General features: G+C 52.6%; 1 protein-coding gene and 1 long non-coding RNA gene across 6 annotated transcripts in view; one reads left to right on the top strand and one right to left on the bottom strand.

The window, feature by feature from the left end:
* The window catches only part of LOC144229514 (uncharacterized), a 36,033-nt gene extending 25,325 nt beyond the window's left edge, over positions 1–10,708 (top strand). Inside the window, exon 3 of the long non-coding RNA XR_013334512.1 lies at positions 10,373–10,708. This is a non-coding gene — a long non-coding RNA (uncharacterized LOC144229514). The remainder of the gene's footprint in view (positions 1–10,372) is intronic.
* PATZ1 (POZ/BTB and AT hook containing zinc finger 1) lies at positions 169–18,438 on the bottom strand. Of its 5 annotated transcripts, none has more exons than XM_077761566.1 (5): positions 16,964–18,438; positions 15,513–15,576; positions 9,034–9,205; positions 3,119–3,256; positions 169–1,650 (listed from the first exon to the last, which is right to left on the bottom strand). In XM_077761566.1, the coding sequence occupies exons 1-5, from the start codon at positions 18,232–18,234 to the stop codon at positions 1,232–1,234; spliced, it is 2,064 nt and encodes a 687-aa protein (XP_077617692.1). In that variant the 5' UTR covers positions 18,235–18,438; the 3' UTR covers positions 169–1,231. The 5 variants fall into 5 exon arrangements, with proteins under 5 accessions (XP_077617692.1, XP_077617693.1, XP_077617694.1 ...); XM_077761567.1 differs by having other exon boundaries at positions 169–1,647; XM_077761569.1 differs by having other exon boundaries at positions 1,530–1,650; positions 3,119–3,191.
* Positions 18,439–18,468: the final 30 nt, after the last annotated feature.

The following is an 18,468-nucleotide window of genomic DNA, read 5'->3' as shown; positions in this document are numbered from 1 at the left end:
TATTGATCCCAGTGCAGCTGCAGCTGGTGCAATGAGGAGGAAGAGAGGTCTCCTGGGATCCCACCTCCACCCCCCCAGGTGCCCACCCTTTGCATCCCAAAGACCCCCTACCCCCACCTTGGCTGAAAAACCAGACTCAGGGGAGAAGGTAGAGTAACGTACTAACGTTTTTAATACAGTCTGATCAGATCAATTCACATCACCAGGTCACCCTGGGCTTGCTCACATGTGACACAGCTGAGGTACACAACAATGTCCCCACCTGCCAGCTCTCCTGCCTTCCTGGCTACCAACAACACTGAACACGCTACCTCCCTGACCAGACTGGCATTTTTAAAATTTTGCATAAAACTATTTCTTCCATAGACTTCAAACAATCAACTAGCCAAGTTAATTATGGTACATCTAAACAAAGTTTAATACTAACCCTAACGTGTGACTGCGGTTTACAAAGAGCTCTGTATCACCTGGGATAGCTTTCAGTAGCAATTCACTACAACTGGTCCTAAAAAATAATAACAATAATAATAATTAGAGAATTAAAACCCAACAGCAAGTTGAATAGTTAAAATCACATAAGAACTGGAATTTGGGGTGGGGGTGTCCTCAATAGCCGAGCTTGTCCTAGTAGCAAAATGCTAGCCTCCAGGTAGGGCTCAGAAAGGTCTGAGGCCCTCCAGGTCACGGGTCAAGCTCAGGGGCTCTTAGAGGGCACTCACCCCATGGTCCATGGGATGCTGTAGGCTTCCAGCTTCCTTGAAAACAGTTGGGCATCAGCATTGTGTAAGTGTGTGGAGACCCTGATGTGGTTTCTCTTGAGGGATATGAGAAGGGGGAGGGGACCCAAATCACAGAGGTCCCTGAATGCCATCACGTGTGGGTTTGGGATTGGGATCACTAAGAATTGAGCACCAGGAATTCCAGCTTCTGCCCATTAGAGAAACTGGGACTGGTGTGGCCTTGGAGGCCTATGTAGTGTTTGCTGCCCTTGTCCCATACCAGTTCTCGCAGATATTTCTGCAGAGTATCAGATGAGAATCTATTTCTAAAGACCACTGAAGGGATGGGTGGTGGAGAGGAAGAGGGTGGGGTGACAGGGTAGGGGGAAGGGAGAGTTAAAAACGAATAAAAATCTCTCAGCTACAGAACCCAAAGACATTACTTCCCTCCGCATTCACAGCATTTCTCAGCAGTCCCCAGTGGCCATTTCCGTGGGGACACGGCATCTGCCTCACTTCCCCTCAGGCCCCATGGGCTGCTGGTCAACCTCAGGATCTACTAAAGATGATGCAAACGCTGACTGAACAATCTGAAACCCAAAGGACTCAAGGAGAGACATGTTCTGCTGGGGAGAAAAAGGTGAGCCTAGGGCGGGGCCCAGGTCCCCCAGGGGGCCCCCGAGGGCCCGGACATGCACCTTCTGGATGTGTTTGTTCAAGTAGGACTTGGAGCGGAAGAAGCTCCCGCATTCAGGGCAGGGGTACTTCTTCTCCCCGTCAGACTCCATTTTGTTTTTGGGGACTGCCATGTCGCAGGAGAAGGAGCCATTGGTGCTCTGCTTTTCGGGCGTCTTCAGGTCACTGGCATCGGAGAGGTCACCATAGGAGTCAGAGCTCTCAATCGGATCCTGATGTGAGCATTTCTGGCCTTCTAGGAGAAAACAAAACACACAGGAGAGATGAGGCCAGGCTCTGGAGATGCCCCCTTCTGGAGGGGTCGGGAAAGGCCAGCTCACAGGCCTGTGGAGGGCAGCGGATGGCCAGCCACCGCCCTGGCAGAACCCACGGAGGTTCAGCTGGTCAGTCTGGGAGCCTGGTGTGCCTATGGGGGTGAGACAGCAGGGCCCTGGGGCTGCCAGCCTCCCTCGCCGCGGACTCTTCATGCAGGTGCATGTGTATCGCTCACCACCATCTCAGCCTGCTTCAAGGAAGAGGGTACGGAGAGGGGGCTTCCATTGCTTCCACCCAGAACAACTCAAAGACCCCCAGTTCCTAGGTATTCTGCTGGCTGCCCCTGGGAGTAAGACAGCTGTTCTGATGATGCCGAGCAGGTATATCAATGGCCTCACTTCCACACCAGGCTAGCTGCACCCTAGCAAGGCAGAACCAGAGCCACGAGGTCCTCAACCCGGCAGACCCCACTGATGGCTGAGACAGAAGCCAATCCTTTTCCCAATGCTGCAAACACAAGCCCTGCCCTAATTGCCTGCCTTCTGCCAAAACCCATCCAGGGCCCAGCGGCCAAAGCAGAGATTAAAAAGCAACTTTGAACAACTCAGTCAGCTGACTGTCCCCACACAAGGCTCAGGACAAGCCGGGCCTCAAGACAATCCTCATTGCTCTGCCTTGCCCTGCCCACACTGAAGTCCACCAATCAACCCTGCCTGGGTTCAGAGAGCCATGCTGGGAAGGGAGGTCTGTGATGGGAGCGTGGAGCATGCCATCTCTGCCATCTCTGCCGTCTGCCAAGCCTCTGGCATCATCCCCAAGGCAACAAATAGAAATACCACAGAACAACCTGAATCCACAAGTGAAGGTGGGGCTTCGGGAGCTCTCTGCAGATCAACTCCAAGTCAGAGGCAGTCACGTAGCTCATTAATCGCCATGCATCTCACAAACGCAGCCAGAGGCCCGCCAGAAAGGGCCGCTCACAGCAACCAGTCACCCCTATCAAGGGGGAAGCCAGCCCTTGGCTCCCCCTTGCCCACAGGGTCAAAGGAAAAGAAAGCATTCAGCCACAGCTCCACACCATCCTTAAAGGGCCACAGGCAATGGACAAGCCCAGAGTGACTCATCATGCAGGACTCCGCTTCCAGCCTTGGGCCCGGGGCATCCCTGCAGGGTTCCAGACAGTGGGGGCTGGCCAGGAGCAAGGGAGGAGGGCTGGGGAAGAGGAGGCGGGGGCTGGATCTTGGCAGTGCCCTAAAAGCCTCACTCACTGCCCTGGAGTGAGATACCCACTTGCGACTTTTGTCCTGGAGGCCACTGCCACTCAGATCTCAGAGCCTCCTTGAGGCGGCCAGCAAGCTGGCAGCCTTCCCGCCTCCCCACACCCGGCCCAGCGCCCCCACAACACAGTCTGCGCAGAGAAGCAAAGTGCAAAGCAAGGGGTCGCTTGCCTTTGTTGCCATAGGTCCTGGCGCAGTGGAACGCTGCTCCCCCATTCGGGATGGGCTCCTGGTGCCTGGAGACCTGGGGAAGGGGAACACCGTGGTGGGTTTTAACATGGACCTTTAAGTAGGAGGCAGAGGAGAAACCTAAACAAGACAAAAGGAGATGAGATCCCGCGGCCAGCACAGAGATACCTCTCTGTTTCCCCCACGCCTCTCCTCTGGCCGCTTTGACTAGCATTCCCAGGTCAGCTGCACCTAGAAGGGGCCCCCTTGTTGGCTCAAAAACGGTTGCAACCACAGAAGACACCTGGCTCAGGACGGGTGGCACTGTCCTCAAATTGGCTTCTCTGCAGAGCCCACTCTGCAAGGCTGTGGTGGAGAACCCAGGCCGGCTGCCTGGAGGGATGGTCTGAGATCCTGCTCCCGCCAGGGCCAGAGGCCAAATGCCTCTAGGCTTGCTTGGTGCCTCAGTAAGAGCAGTTGGAGAAGATGTCCCACAGCCCCAGGTCAGCTGCAGAGATCACGGCTAGAAATGTAGTCAGAAAAGTAATGAGGCTCAACGGCAGCCATAGGACTCCAGCCAGCAGAACGTCTGCTTAACACTTGTAAAGGCAAACTGCACAACAAACCAGATGGAGGCAAGATGAAATCCCAAAGGAATGCCTCCAGGAGTCCCCTTCCTTCTATCTAGCAGGACATGTTCTATTTTGCTAACTTTCTCGCTTTCCAAATAACTGGATTTAGTAACTCTTCAGACCTTCTGAGGAACAACAAAAATAGCAAGTTACGTTAAAGAGGCTCAGTCAGCTCTTATTCATGGTCATCTTTTGGTTTGGGTTTGGAGCATCCATCAGGTTCGCTTAAGGAAGAAAAAGAGATCATCTTTGCCTTCATTTTGGAAGAGGGGCAATCCAGCCATCTTGAAAACTGCAGCAGCCCAACCCAGATGTTCTGGTCAGTCGAGTCATGCAATAGCTCAGGCTGGGAAGTGTAGATCTTGAGCCAACTTCCACACGAGCCACAAGTCTGAGGTCATGAAACCAGGTGGGCCAGTCAAAGAAAATGGACTTGGGTTTTGCAGGAAGTTTGTCATCGAACTCCACTGTGGTCAAGGATCAGGACGCGCCTTCAGCCAGAACCAAAGCAATTTAGCATAAGGTCCACCTGGTGTGCTAGTGCTCTTCAATCTACTCCAGATCTGGCTGACACATTCTCAAGTGCTTTTAAAATTAAAGTTATAGGATAACAGTAGGATCCACTCAAAACAGGTCAAAGGCTGCAGGGTACTGTATAATGTCTGCACAAGTCTTATTTGGCATGGCCTTTCAAATGCTGTTTGAACAGTAAGTAATAAAGGTTCACTTTTAACAAGTGATAATGGTGTGCCACGGCCCAGCACGTTGCATGCACTATTCTGTAGAATCCACCCAGCCACCCTATAAGCTGGGAGTTAGTACACCTATTTCATAGATGAAAAAACAAGAGGGTTGGTAAGGATAAGTGACTTGTGGTCACATGTGCAGCTACTAAATGGTAGAGCCTAGACTCCAACCCCAGGACCATGTGCTACCCAATGGTCCTTAACCACTGAGCAGACTCTTTAAAGGGCCCTGGCCACAGAAACATCCCTTGGATTTCCATGGTAGGTTTCATTTATCACCATTTACCCTTATGTGTTTCCACCATATTGGTAGGTTAGAATGGAAGCAGCCAGTAGACAGGAGCTGACCTGTGGAAATCTTTAACACACACTCCCCTGACAGAAGCAGCTGGTGGTTTCAGAGGAAAGGGGCAATGAGTGAATTTTCCTTTCCTTCCTAATACAGCTACTTTATAGACCCTTGGTCCAGTTGCTAGTGTCCTGCCCTGCCTAGTAGAGTGAGTAATCCTGTGTTGTGACCAAGTAGTCTGCCTGGGGCCAATCACGGGGGACAGACTGGCTTAAGGGGGTCCCGTATTAACATTCTTATGAGGGAGGCTGCAGTCATGAATGAGTAGGAAAGGCTAACAGGGAAGAGGACCTTAGCCCTGCTCCTGGAAGTGGTGCTGTGGCCCCTGGCAACCAGCATAAGATATCAGGACTTTCCAAGGACACCACAACTCCACTTTAGAAGGGATTTGTTTTGTTTTTGTTTTTGAATCCCTTGTAGAGCCTCTGAAGTGGTGTGAAGCCCTCTCCACGGTATAGCAGACGAGGTCCACTGAGATTAAAGGGGGCAGGAAAGGAGGAAAGGAGCAACAGGAATTATTATATTTACTCCTTGTGGAAAGAACTCTACCGGGGAACACAGCAGATGCTCAATGAAAATCTGCTATGTTTTCCTGAAAAACAGTCTGAGAAACACATGGCTAGGTCCTCTTAACTTTACCCCAGCTGCAGACTGTACTATCTATAGCAAAACCACATGGCAGGGTAGTAGGAGTGGATCCACAGCTGCCACTTAAAGCCCAGAATTTAAACACAGAGCAACTCAGCAGCCAAGTGTTGGGATAAAACGGAAGCTGAGATTTGGAGAACATATCTTGAAAGCCAGAAACGTTTAGCAGGAATTCTGAACTCACCTGCCCGTTCACCACTGATTAACCAAGAACCAGAGAGGCAGTTTGATCCAGGAACCAGAACGACGTCAAAATGGTGAGCATACACATGACTTTACTACAACCAACAAGCCAGTCTCCCCCGCACTCCAGAGATGAAGAGTTCACAAAGACTGCTGCTCCTCCATGGCATTTCTTGCTTGGTGCGCTGCAATTTGCACTCCAGAAGCAAATCTCCTTTGATGGATTCCACTTCCACAGAGGGGTCAGAGACTGCCTTCTTGTGCAAACCTTGGTGGGGCCACAGCCCAATAGAGCTGTGCTGGAGGGAGGCACTAAGTAGGTTTGTCTCCGCTCAGTCCAGGGGAATGGCAGGCTGGCTGTGTCCATGACTGGCTCTGGTGACAACTTGTGCGCTCACCACTGACTGGGGAGAAAGCTTCCTCCCCTTTAAGCAATGATGTTGGAGTTCAAATGCTGTCTCTGTCAAAGGCGGATTCCCAACAAGCTATCCCTCTTTCTCACACCAGTACGTGTGCATATATATATAAAGACCCTACTACAGAAAATTTTGAAAAGAAAAATCATGGTGATCCAACAAGTCCTTCTCAGCTTCCCACTGTTGAGCTCAACTCATTTCCTCAATTTGAAAATGAAGAAACAAGCTTTTCTAGTAGCATCAAAACTCCTTCCACTGCAAATAATCTTCCTCTACAGATGGTATGACCCACATCCTGCTATGTCTCTAGGACAAAGACAAGGTCATCTGTCTCAAATGTGGAGCTAGAGCAGCCAGGCTGCCTGCCTCCCTTCTTTCTTATTCTTCATGGGCAAGAGTCATTTGTGTGGCAAAGACTGGCTCTATAGGTAGTTAAGTTGACTGCCTGAGAATTGTTCAAAGGGCACCTGATCCATCCTCAACCATCTGACCATCTGGCTGACATCAGCCTTTGCTTGAACCCTCGTGGACATAAGTACATTCATTTATTTGTGCACTTCCTCCTATATCACAGCCTTGGGGGTGGGCAGGGAGAAGAATGACCCAGAGTTTTCTGCATTCCGATTCCAGGATTTTGATGTCTTTGGTATCCTTATCCTCTTTCTGGACAAACCACCTTCCTCTTCCTTTTTCTTTTTATTTCCTTAAGAGTTGTCTCTTTCTATTTCTGCTCAATGAATAAGTCTTGAGGTAGAATCCTGCTCCTTCGCTTTTTATAAAGAACAAAATTGTTTTCTCTTCCTCCTGTATGCCTAGGGAGGGTGGGGCCAGAGTCTCTTTTGTCTTGTTGGAGGAATGGAACTTCCCATTCTGACTCTCGGACCCAGAGCTGTTTAGCCTATGATCCAGATCTAGTCTTGGCTTTTCTAAGAAAAGGTGGGTTTTGATTTGACTCTTCTGGCTCCCCCAGCCCAGTCACGTGGTCTGTAGCTGCTGCCCAAGTCCTGACATACAACAGTTGCTGGCTTTGCCACATCAGCTATCTCCTAACTGGGTTGACTTTCCCTGCTGTTCCCTGCTGCTCTCAGCTCTTCTTTCCTCCAGAGCTGGGCCACCAGAGGCCATGGCCCTGGGTCTCCTGTCCAATTCTTGCCCGACTCGGCAATCTGAGCTAGGCTCTGAGTTTCATCATTAATATCTTTCTCCACTCTCACTGTTTTCCTGCCTCTGGTCTCTAACCTCAGTTCTCAGATGGAGAACCTCAGGCTTGAAAACTTGACCAAACACCTGCTGATGGCATGTTGCAGGTTTAGTTATTTGTAAGGAGCCGGTTGAGGGGGGTGGTTCTGTCAGAAAGCCAGGTTAGGTTGAAGCAAGATAAGAAACCAGCTTTTTCTAGGGCTGGGGCAGCCATGGTCAAGATGGTCAGCCACAGCCCAATAACTCCCTGTATGCAGAACCCCACTGCTCACTACCCAGGAAAGCTCCTGCCAGAAAGGGTTCAGATGACGTGTCAGAAAACAGGACAGACACTTAAGCAGCTTTTATTTCCACCTCCCCACTTTCACAGCAGATTTTCTGGTGGTACAAACATCCATATCCAGTGGCCTTCAAGGCAAACCCCAGGTGTGCAATCCCAGGGAGGAACCCAGCTCCAGGGCACCAAGAATACCCAGCTACTCAGCAGTCTCCCTCCACCAATGATCTCAGGGCACATGGAAACAGCAGAGGCACCCGAAGATTCCAGCCAAGGACCGCAGGGGTGCCTGGTCCAGACCAGTGTCAGTGAGCTGTGTCTTTCCTAACACTGTTACAAAGCACAAGGATGGGACCTCCCAAGGATGCAGGTCCTTGTAGGGAGTTCAGAGATCTTTCACCTACCTTGTTTCCTGGGATCATCACAGCAACCCTATGAAGTGGGCAAGGCATGGTGTTCTTTACCCCATTTAAGTGATGAAAAAACTGAGGCTTAGAAAGGGGAAGGGGGAGCTCAAGGTCACAGAGTAGGGCAAGGTACGAGGGGCAAGGACTAAACCCTCAGTCCGACTCCAATTCAGTACTCAATCCACTAAGCCATACCCAAGACTTCCAGAGGCATTGGGACAAGAGTCCCAGGAGAAAGGACTTCCCAGCAAGGTCCCCACCTGGCCAAAGCAAGCGCACCGTGCAGAAGCATCTTCACACCCACCACAGACGGCTACCCCAACCTTCAGCACAGATACGGCGCAAGCCTCCTCCACTGACACTGTGCTTGCACGACAGAAACCTTAGCCGTCCAACCACCAACAAGCCCTGGCAGAAGCTCAGGGGCAGGCCGGACTTCATCCAACACAACACTGGGGCCACAGAGCCAGCTCCACGTAGGCCCACTCGGCCTCAAGCACGCTGTCCTGCTCAGAGCACCTTCTATATTCCTGTCTCACCAAGGCCACAGTCACCTGGGTTTGGGCTCTTTTCCGACCGTCTGTGTTAGAAACTTTCTTCCCTTTGTCCATCTCCAGACTCAACTTCCTCCCTTGGTTGCTGAATTTCACATGCCAGTGAAATCAGCCAGCAAAAGCTCTCAAGCAGGATCCCCTTTCTTCCTACTTCTTGGGGCTTAATGACTCTCCCACCAACCTCAGTAGTTCAGTGGTGTCTGCGAAATGTATCCATCCTGCCATCCGCACAGCACATGTGTTATGAGCTCAGACTTGGAAACGGTACTCTCTCCTTCCGTTCCCACTTGCTGATCTCCCGGGAATTCCTATTCCAAGCACCCCAAGTCTGGGAAGGAAGAGGTGACAAACAGCTAGCTGGGCAATGAAAGTGTTTATCATTCAGTGAAAACAGAGGGCCAGCCGTGCAAGGAGTGGAGTCTGAGGCAAGGCGATCAGGACACCCCTGGCCTCCCACACAAGCTCAGGCCCATCCCCTGGAAGTGAGGAAACAGCAGGGAGATTACCTCGGTTACAAATACTGCAGAAGTTGCTGGGCCCCTCACTGTGCTTCTTCAGGTGGTCCGCCATGTACGCTGCCCGCAAGTACTTCCCACACACCTGGCAGGGCACCTTGTCTTCATGACAAGCCAGGTGGGAGCGCAGACGGTCTCGAGTGGCGAAAGAAGCATTGCAGGTCTGAGTGCAGAAAGGAAAATGGGATGAGATGAAAACTGGCATCACATTCCTGATTTCCCACCAAGCACACCAGGACACAAAAACTGTTTCTGGCCAACACATGGACTCCCTGTAATAAAGAGAGCTTTACATGTGGCCCATGCTTTCCCCCCAGAATGGCAAGTAAGCTGCTCTTATTTTCCATGATGCCTCCTCATGAGACACCTGGATTGGAATTATTGGTTCCAAATGGTTACCACAACATGTCCAGAGCCTTGCACATTAAGTTCCACACTCCTTTACAAAATAAAGATTAGGCATTTATTCATTCTTAAACATGAAAAACTGACTTTAATTGTGCTGACTATAAGTAAATTTACAGAAGTAAAGTGGCATGTGAACAGACCAGTCTTCCTGTTCTCCATCCTGGGTTTTCTCTACTTGCTTTATACAAAGAATTCAATTTATCCACTGTATTCAAAAGTGACGTTGGTCTTGGCCACAGGGAAATGGAAAGGAAAGGCAGGACAAAGCACAGAGATTACTCCTTATAATATTCTTGCAGGCTTGTATTGAGAAAGCAGCCCATAAAATGATTGTGTCAATTCTGCTAACGTGAGAATGAGCAGAGAGAAGGAAGGCTGTGTGATTGAGAAGCATCTGTGGGACATGAAGCTGGGGAAAAGCTGGTAATGACAAGAATGATACCACTCCACATGGATAGAGCACGCATTCTGTGCCAGGCAGGCACCACAATTAGCCTTTCCAAGACACTGATCTCCTGCAATCCATCCTTACAGCAGCCCTCCAAAGCAGGCCATGCTATCACTCTCCAAGACAGCATGGCTGTAGAAAGCCATGGTGTGAGCACCAACTCCTAGCAAGACCCTGAGCGGATGACCCAGGAGCTGAAGGTCAGCACCAGCATCCTGGGAGGCAGCCTCAGGTTCCCAGACATTTCCTGTACCAAAGGGCCTGACTCAATCTCAGTCCCTGACCTCTCCCCACCAAGAACCCTTCCTCATCTGGGGCTCACCCAGGTACCCCAGCCTTGGAGGTCACAGAATGTCAGGGAAGTCCTTGGGAAAGTTTTAGTCTGGCGACTTTCAAGTTGTTTTGTTCCATGGACATGTTTTAGAGGTTCGTGTCAAGTCTGACTCCCTTTTCTATGTGTGTTTACTATTTTAGAACTCCAAGAGAAAGCAACATTCACCTTTAAGTGCATTACAGAGTGACCATTAATCCACTGAAGACCCGCCACCCCATTAACTCATTAGAGGGGAGTTGCTGTTGCCGTCTCTGCTTAACAGAAGCGTATCCTGAGATCCTGAGATCTCAAGGTAAATGTCTGAACACCATCACCTCGCATACAAACACTGATCTCCTTACTGTATAATCAAAGCAAGAAACTAATGTATTCAATATTGTGGAGGCTAACAACACCTCTGTTCCTACTCTAGTCCCAAATGTCTGTGCACATCAGGACAGGCCTTGCCATTCTCCATCATTATCTTTTAAGTAAATGTTAACACGTTTGAACAGAATACCTTATGCTAATGAAATACTTCCTGTAACTGTTTTATGCCTTGACAAATGAGGAAGTGGAGTTTGAAGAGTGATTTGCCTGAAGCACAGGACATCACTACTAGAGAAAACAGCACTCAAAACACTGCCACTGCCACGCCAGTCCCCTACCTGTCCTATCCTTCGGCTTCCCTGAGGTATCCCTCCCTTCCCCACTTAACAGCTGGGCAGACAGAGGCCCTGAGGGAAGAAAGGACTGCTGGAATGTGAACCAGCCCCTGAGCCTGTGCTCCTCTCATTTCCAGATTCGGCACCCATAGCTTCTGGAGAGTGAAAGGTACTGATACTTTGTAACGCAGTGTGTGGGGCAGCCGGGATTCCCCTGAAAGGGAGAGGTGACAGCATTTGTGCAGACAAACTTGAGCACTCAGGTGACTCAGGAAGCATCATGGGTGCTTGGTCTCGAGGCCACAGGTGGGCCCCACCTCAATCAGGGACCTCATGATCCAATTGTAGGTGACAGTTGGGGGGAAATTCCACCTTCTACTGAGCCCATAGGCCTATAAACCAGAGCACGGGCTGCCAAAAACACCCCCAGGAGAGAGGGGGTCCACCTGCCTTTTTAGCTCGGGACAAGAGCCAGTTTTGCCAACCAGTGACCTGAGGACCGGCTCCCCAACAACGAGAGGCAGTGTGGCCTATGCCTCAGAAGTCAAAGAAACCAAAGACGGACCAGGTGTAAGAAAATGTGGTGAAAGACACATTCAGAATTCCATCTTCCACGGTCCCTGGGAAAGGCGCCACTAGACGGATGTGAAAGCCATGCCTTGTTTCTCTTGCCAACCTCCTTTGAGGTCTGTCCTTTAAAGCATTGCTTGTCACACTGTGCTACCTAAAGATAATGGACAGCCAAACCTCAATTATCCACAAGTGGATTATCCATTTGAGGGATTAGCTAAGCAAAATTAAAATCCTAGACCCAGCAGACTTTCCCCACCCCCTTCCTCCATTGATTATCTCTCAAGAAATGAAAGCTAACTTTAGCCTGAGCAAACATAATTAGGAATGGAAATCTGCTGCTGGGTGGGGGGAGCACAAACACAACAAAAACTTTCACTGTATTACAAAGCCAAGCTGAAGTGATTGTTGGCTTCTCTGTGCCAGAATTGACCTTTGGTGGCTCGAGTCCCCAAGGTTTTCGGGGGGAATTGTTCAAAGTGTACAAGCCTGAGTCTAGGCCTGCCAGAAGTTCAGACAACACAGAACATAAAGAGCCTGGTCACATGACACTAAAGAGTGGCCAATGGGGAGAGAGATCCCAAAGAAAGGGACGCCTAGAATCTCTACACTGGGGCCACTCAGGAGAAAGACACTTCCCATTCTAGAGACAGTGAGAAGATAGAGGGACCCTGACGGGACAAGAGCAAGCCAGCATAGCATGCTCTGATCACCACTGATGTTCAGAATGGCTGCCACCTTACTCATGGCCCTGTGCACAGGCAGCCTGTTGTTGTTAGGAGCACACCTCCCAGGTTCCGGCCCAGCAGCTTGGGTCACCTCTAGTCATCACCACTCAACATGGAGTCCCAGGCATGCTCCCTTCACTCCTCTGACAGTTTCTCCCCAACCCAGAATTCCTAAAGCTTTTCTTCCCAGGGGTTGAGCAGCTCAGGAATGTGGCCCAAATGGTATCAAGGACACTAGTGCACATCCAACCTTTGGTGTCCTTTGAAGTCTGGCAGTCTGGGGGTGGGGCTGGGGGCATGGTCTTAAGCAGTCTTTTTATAGCCCTGGAAAAGTCTAAGGGCAATAAATGGAGGCCCAGTGCCATTGGCCTTGCTGGCCCCCTTTTTCTTGGGGGTGCCAGCTCCCTTCAATTGAATTCATTGCTTCTCTAATGAGCTATCCTCCAGCCCAAATCACCCTAACTAGTCCCTGAGAAATGGGGCCACTGAAAGCAATGGGAGAGGTCTTGAGTTGCTCTGATCTCTCAGCTTCAGGCCAAACTCCACTGGGGATAATACCCCAGCCCCACTGCATGCGTTAAGCCAGCAGTACCTAAGGCATCTGAGCCAGTTAAGGATGCTCAGCCCAAGCCCTAAGGAGATTTGTGTGTCACTTCCAAGCCTGAGGATTCATGCCTAAACATTCAGATGGCCTTTTGACTCAAGCTGTGGCATCAGTCTCTGTAACTGGCTCTGTAACTGGTCATATGGCATCAGGAGGGGTGGAAAAGGTATAGTCTGTGCCTAGCTCTTGCCCAGGGAACCAACTCCCAGAGACCATCTCTTCACCTCTGATGCTTTCAAAATACACACCATGCAAAACAGATGTCCTTGCTGTTTAACCAAGCCGGGCACACCGGCTGGCCGGCCCAGAGCATGAAAGCCAGCATGTCTTCACCTGCTGGGTCACCTTCAGGGGCATTCTGGCTATGGGGCTGGAGGTGGGGCCAGTGGGTCTGTAAGAGTGTGTGTTGGAGGGCAGGGTAGGAGCGGGCTCATACGTACACTGAGGGACAATGATGTCAGTGTTATGACAGAGACCAAGGACAAAACACACAAAGCCTCAAATGTTAGAATGAAAACTTTTATCGTCATTCCTGTTTTCCCCGCAAAGGCTGCGGGGGCTAAGGGACACACCACTGGGATCTAAGGGGGGGGTGTCTACATCTGCTTTATAAGCCCCAAAGCCATATTTGGGGATGACCCAATATAAAGCTAATGGTTAGTCTAGTTCCTGAGCAGACCTGCTAGTAGACCTCAAAAACACAAAAATCTAATTCACTAGACAGACACGAAAGCAGGACCTGTGTGAGTGGGAAGGGAAGAGGGCAGCACGGGTCGACCCAGTTGCAGTTGTTCCAGTCTCCTCTGGAGGGGGATTCACCCCTGGAGTAGGGGGGAGGGGCGGCCAAGCCCCATTCCAGAACCCCTTACGGGAGGCCATGCCAAGGGAGGGGAAGTACGTAAGCCAGTGACTTAGTTACGGGAAAGCACCAACCTCTAAAATCACCCCAGCAAAGACAGGCAGGCACTCAGGGATGCCACCTGTTAAAGGGGGAGAAAAAGGCAACAGAACCCAGAAAGAAACCTGGAGGCTATGAGGGGGATCCAGAAAGGAGCTCCTTACTACCCCTGGGGTCCCTGAGCTCGGAAAGACTCCAAGTCACCCAGGGAGGGGCTGGGCATGGTGGGCAGGAATCATTGTGCTGGCCTCTCTGAAAATCAGGGGTCTCAGAGCAACCGCCATTCCTGTTCCCCTCCACAGAAAACCCTCTCTGGGGAGGCTGAGGCTAGCCTACAGGCCACTGGGTAAAGGCCCGGCTGCCCTCTGAGGCAGTCCAGCCCTGCCTCAGATATCCCGGCGGGGCTGGGCAGAAGAGAGCGCTGCTGGAGTGTGCTGGGCCCAGATTTTCAAGGGCTGGGAATGATTTTTTTAGAGAAAGGGAAAAGGCGGTGTCAGGAACCGAATGGGACGACCTCCACAAAGCAGGCTGGGCAAAGTCCCATGATGGCAGGTCGCTAGGAAGAGATTCCAGGGGCGGCAGGCCGCTGCTGCTCCCAACCCACACCTGGAAAAAGGGCAGAGAGTGCAGGTTACCCCCCCAGGCCACCGGGCACGCCCCCACTGCCCTCTGGGCTCCTCCTACTCTGCCAGGCTGCTCAGCACGCTACCTGGGAGAGTCAGAATGTGCTCTGTGATTAGAGAATTAGTGAGAGAAGGCAGCGAGGCACAGATGGATCCCAGCATGCCCACCCTGGGTCCTTGTCCTCAGGGGAGGCCACCTAGCCTGGCTGGCTGTAAACACCGTCCTCCACACCCTACCTACAGAATGTTCAGTCCTCCCTGCAGGGCCCCCTAAACCCTCCCTCCTTGCCACCAACAGGGTAAGACAAACAGGTTACCCTACCAGAGGCAGTAAAACAAGCACTCCACCACTCTGTCTCCCCCTCAGATGGCAGGAACTTGGCACGGGAGGGGAAACAGCCAAGAAGACACAGGCATTTTCCATCCACACAGGAATGCTCAGTGGCCAGAAGAGGAAATTCCATTTTCTGGGCACACAGGGCCCCCAGATATTGTTGAAGCAGACAAACCTAGGGTAAGAATCTTGCGCAGCCTTCCCTACGTACTACTACACAAAGAACTCATAAGGAGAGGAAACCACCCTCCTCTCTAAGTCCTCAGAAGCCCTAGCTGTTTGCACATGTGGTTCAGCACATGGGTTAAACAGGTGCCAGTGCACAGAGAATGAGACCATCTTCTCTCATCCTCCTTCACTGTCGTTCCTACTGCTACCTCTTGTGCCCTAAGCTCAGGGGACCCAGAAGGTCAGGCTTCCCGGCAGACAAGGGGTAAGAGCTGCTAGTTGAACCACTAGGAGCTCTTTACAAACCCTGCCCTCTCCATGGTGGCCCCTGCAAACTGTTGGGAACCAGAAGCCAGGCCCAACAGGGAGGCCAGTACCCCCAGGATGACACTTGTGCAATGTGGCCCACCATTCAAGGAGCTGGCAAATGCCAGGAGAGGAAAGCCAAGCAAAAGAGCGAAGACAGAGACAGGGTGGGAACCAGGACCCAGCAACCAGGAAGGAGGGGACATCAGCAGTTGTCGGGGGAGGGGGCCAGGGGGAAGAACAAAGGAGGAAAGCAGAAGGAGGGTGGAGGGACAGAGGGGGAGGTGTGCAAAGCAGTGGTGGTCAGTCAGCCGGCCCAGCACACACATCAGCTGGCTTGTGGCCCGGCTGTGAGAAACAGCAGCATTCTCTTTCAGCCCATCTCTGCCCTGGCCCGACCCCTACCTGACACTTGTGAGGCCGCTCAGAAGTGTGCACCTGCTTGATATGTCCGTTCAAGTGATCAGGCCTGGAAAAGAGAACCACGAGAGACTTTAAAACAAGACCTCAAAAGACAGGACCACAAACTTGGCCAGACCCACCCCCCCAACCTGTACAAACCACGTTGGAGAGGACTCCCTCTTCCATCCCAGGATGACAAAGACAAAGTCACCACCCAGCTCCACAGGCCCAGGCCTCTCTGCCCTGGTTTTCTCTAGAGGGGGAAGGGAAGTGAGTGTCTCTGACCTTGCCTACCCACCCACATCCCCCCCACCAGAAGCTCAAATGATTTCTAGGACCCGAGGAGGTGGCTTTAGAATGGGACAAGGCTGCTTTACTGCGGCCTTTCTGGGAGGGGATATGTGTGATTCATTGTCCAGGCTAAAGCCCCTTAGAAACTCAGTATTCCCCTCCCCCAGCCTCTCCCACCGGGACAGCCAATGAATGCCACCCGGATGGAATTCAGTCCCCAGAGGCCAGGGATACAGCCTTAAGTCCCCAGCTGGGCTGGTAAACCAGATGCCCGCTGGAGCAGGTGGGCAGGGGCTGCCTGACCGGTAAGACTGGTTCCTGGTTGGGGCCCCTCCAAGGGAGTTCTCCTTCTGTAGATCACACAGACACAAGGTCCTCAGTATCCAGGCAAGTTAAAACCGGCCTTTTATTCTGAATATTCTCTTAAGAGGAAAAACAAAACAGCCCTCTGCTCCCAGACAAGTCCTCCGTTTCCTATCAGGCTCACTAAAAAGTGAATCTAAAAAGACATCCTGACCCCCTCCTCACTGCCCTGAAAACATAAAAGGGATCTGTGGGTTCAGTTAGGCTCTGGAGCTACCAGATCAGAGCAGATCAGAGATTTTGGTGTGAGGAGACTCTGGGTGCAGAACTCTGTGCCCCATGATCCGAGGAGGCTGAGGGGGGGAAGCTTGAGCGCGCCCATCCAGGATCACCAGTGCTCTGTGGGAGGAGGGATTTGGTGGCAGGCAGTATAAGAGTCCCAGATGCACTTGTTTCAGCCCCTCCCTGGGCAGCCATTCAAGCAGGGAAAGTCGCTGGAGGAAAAGCTCCCGCCCCCAGAGGGGGCCCCATGCCTGGTGCCGGAAACACAAAGGGAGCCCAGGGAGAAGAATGGTGAGGCCCTGTGGCTGTGGCCTGAGGAATCCAGCCCCTTCCCACAAGGCCCAAAAGGAAGACAGACAGTAGGGCACGCCTAGTGCCAGAGAACTTCCCTGAGGGAAGAGAAAGCAGCTCTCTGCCACAAAATTAGGGCCACTGAAATACTCTCTACTGTCTCCAAACCTGATGTGGCCCTAAAGGGTCAAGTGACTCCAACCGATCCCACACCCCCTGATCTCAACAAGAAACTGTCCCATGAGCCAGAAACAGGGCAGGTCATGAGGAGGGACACCATTCCTCACCTGGAGAAGCCTTTCCCACAGCTCTGGCAGATGTAGGGCTTGCCCACCGACCCATCGTGGGACCGCACATGGTAGGACATACGATCTTTTCTCTTGAATCGCAGCCCACACACTGGGCAGGAATAGGGCTTCTCTCCCGAGTGGGAAAGCTTGTGCCGATTGAGATGGTACACGTCACGGAAAATCTTGCCGCAGATCTCACATGCCACCTGCTTCCTGGTCCGGCTCCTCTTTCGGGGGCCATCGGGGTCCTCAGAGATGGGTAGCCCATTCTCACCCAACCTCGGAGGAGGAAGGTCGATATAGCCCAGCTGGAGGCTGGTGACACCATGCTGGGCCTCATGCTGCCGGAGCCGGTTGGCATCAGTGAACACCTTCCCACACAGGCCACATGGAAGGATGCCCGCCTCCCTCAGGCCCCCTGGGGACCCAAACATTGAGTCCAGCAGGTTGGCCTTCCTTGGGCGGCCCCGGCCTCGCTTGCCAGTCAGGGGAGGGGCACTGGATGCCACATTGGGAAATGGGGAAGTCAGCAGTTGGGGGGACAGGGGTCCGGCCACCATGGGCAAGCGGTCCACCCCAGGTAACACAGGCAAAGAGGCTTGGCTGGCAATGGCTGCACCAGCAGCCCGGGCTGCCTCCTCCTCGGGCTGCATGCTACCTGCGATGCCATTGCTGTTGGCTGCCAAGGCTGCCCCGTTGGTCATGTCCAAAGGGAAGCCCAAGTCCGAGGTCCCAGGGGGCCGAAAGAGCATGATGTCTGCCCGGGCAGGGGGCACAAGGATCTGCACATTAGACTGTTTGATGACTTCCTGGCAGATCTCAATGACCGACCTCATCAGTAGGAACTTGGCAGCCGTCATGAGCTCGGGGAAGCTCTCCAGGCGAACCACGATGCGGGAAGTGTAGGCGAAGTCCAAGATGTCCCCAAACACCTTGGAGCTGATGGTGTGCATCTCCAGCTCCCGGCTGCCCCCAGCCCCGCCGCCTGGGGCCGCCGCTGCGCCCCCCACGTCAGCGGGACCCCCGTCTGCAGTTCCGCCGTCGCCCAACTGGGCGCTGAACACCGACTCAAAGTACTCGCTGCAGGCGGCCAGCACGGCGCGGTGCGCTGGGAAGCTCTCGTCGCCCACCCGCAGGAGCACGTCGCAGAAGCGCCCGCCGTTTTTGCGCTGCTGGTTGAGGTTGTGCAGCATCTCTGTGCTGTGCCTGCTCACCTGATAGGTGTAGCAGCCCGATGGGCCGCAGGAAGCGTCGTTCACCCGCTCCATGGCCGCCGCCCCCTCCCCACAAACACGGCCGCGGCACTTGCCCGCCCTCCTCCCTTCCCCTAGGCAGCAAGAAGCGAGACGCAGTCGACGTATCTACACTCCCCACACGTGCCGGCCCGGGGCTCTGTAGTCTCGCAGGTGCGCCGAGCGCACACGCCCCCTGCCCGGATCGGACTGTCTAGACGGCAAGGCTCACCACCTCCCACATAGCTGCCCCCACCCCTGCTGGATTGC

This window comes from Crocuta crocuta, unplaced genomic scaffold (assembly GCF_008692635.1).
Source record: "Crocuta crocuta isolate KB4526 unplaced genomic scaffold, BGI_CrCroc_1.0 scaffold348, whole genome shotgun sequence".
In the NCBI taxonomy this organism is placed as follows: Eukaryota; Metazoa; Chordata; class Mammalia; order Carnivora; family Hyaenidae; genus Crocuta; species Crocuta crocuta.
This window is presented reverse-complemented; position numbering and strand designations above follow the sequence as displayed.

What these genes read in the sequence shown, in the direction of transcription:
- PATZ1 (XM_077761566.1), bottom strand. Translation starts at nt 18,234, where the DNA reads ATGGAGCGGGTGAACGACGCTTCCTGCGGCCCATCGGGCTGCTACACC. An exon ending in TGTGGGAAAGGCTTCTCCAG is followed by an intron (nt 15,577 to 16,963) that starts GTGAGGAATGGT and finishes TCTCTTTTCCAG; the next exon opens with GCCTGATCACTTGAACGGAC. An exon ending in CTGCAGTATTTGTAACCGAG is followed by an intron (nt 3,257 to 9,033) that starts GTAATCTCCCTG and finishes TGTCTTGTTTAG; the next exon opens with GTTTCTCCTCTGCCTCCTAC.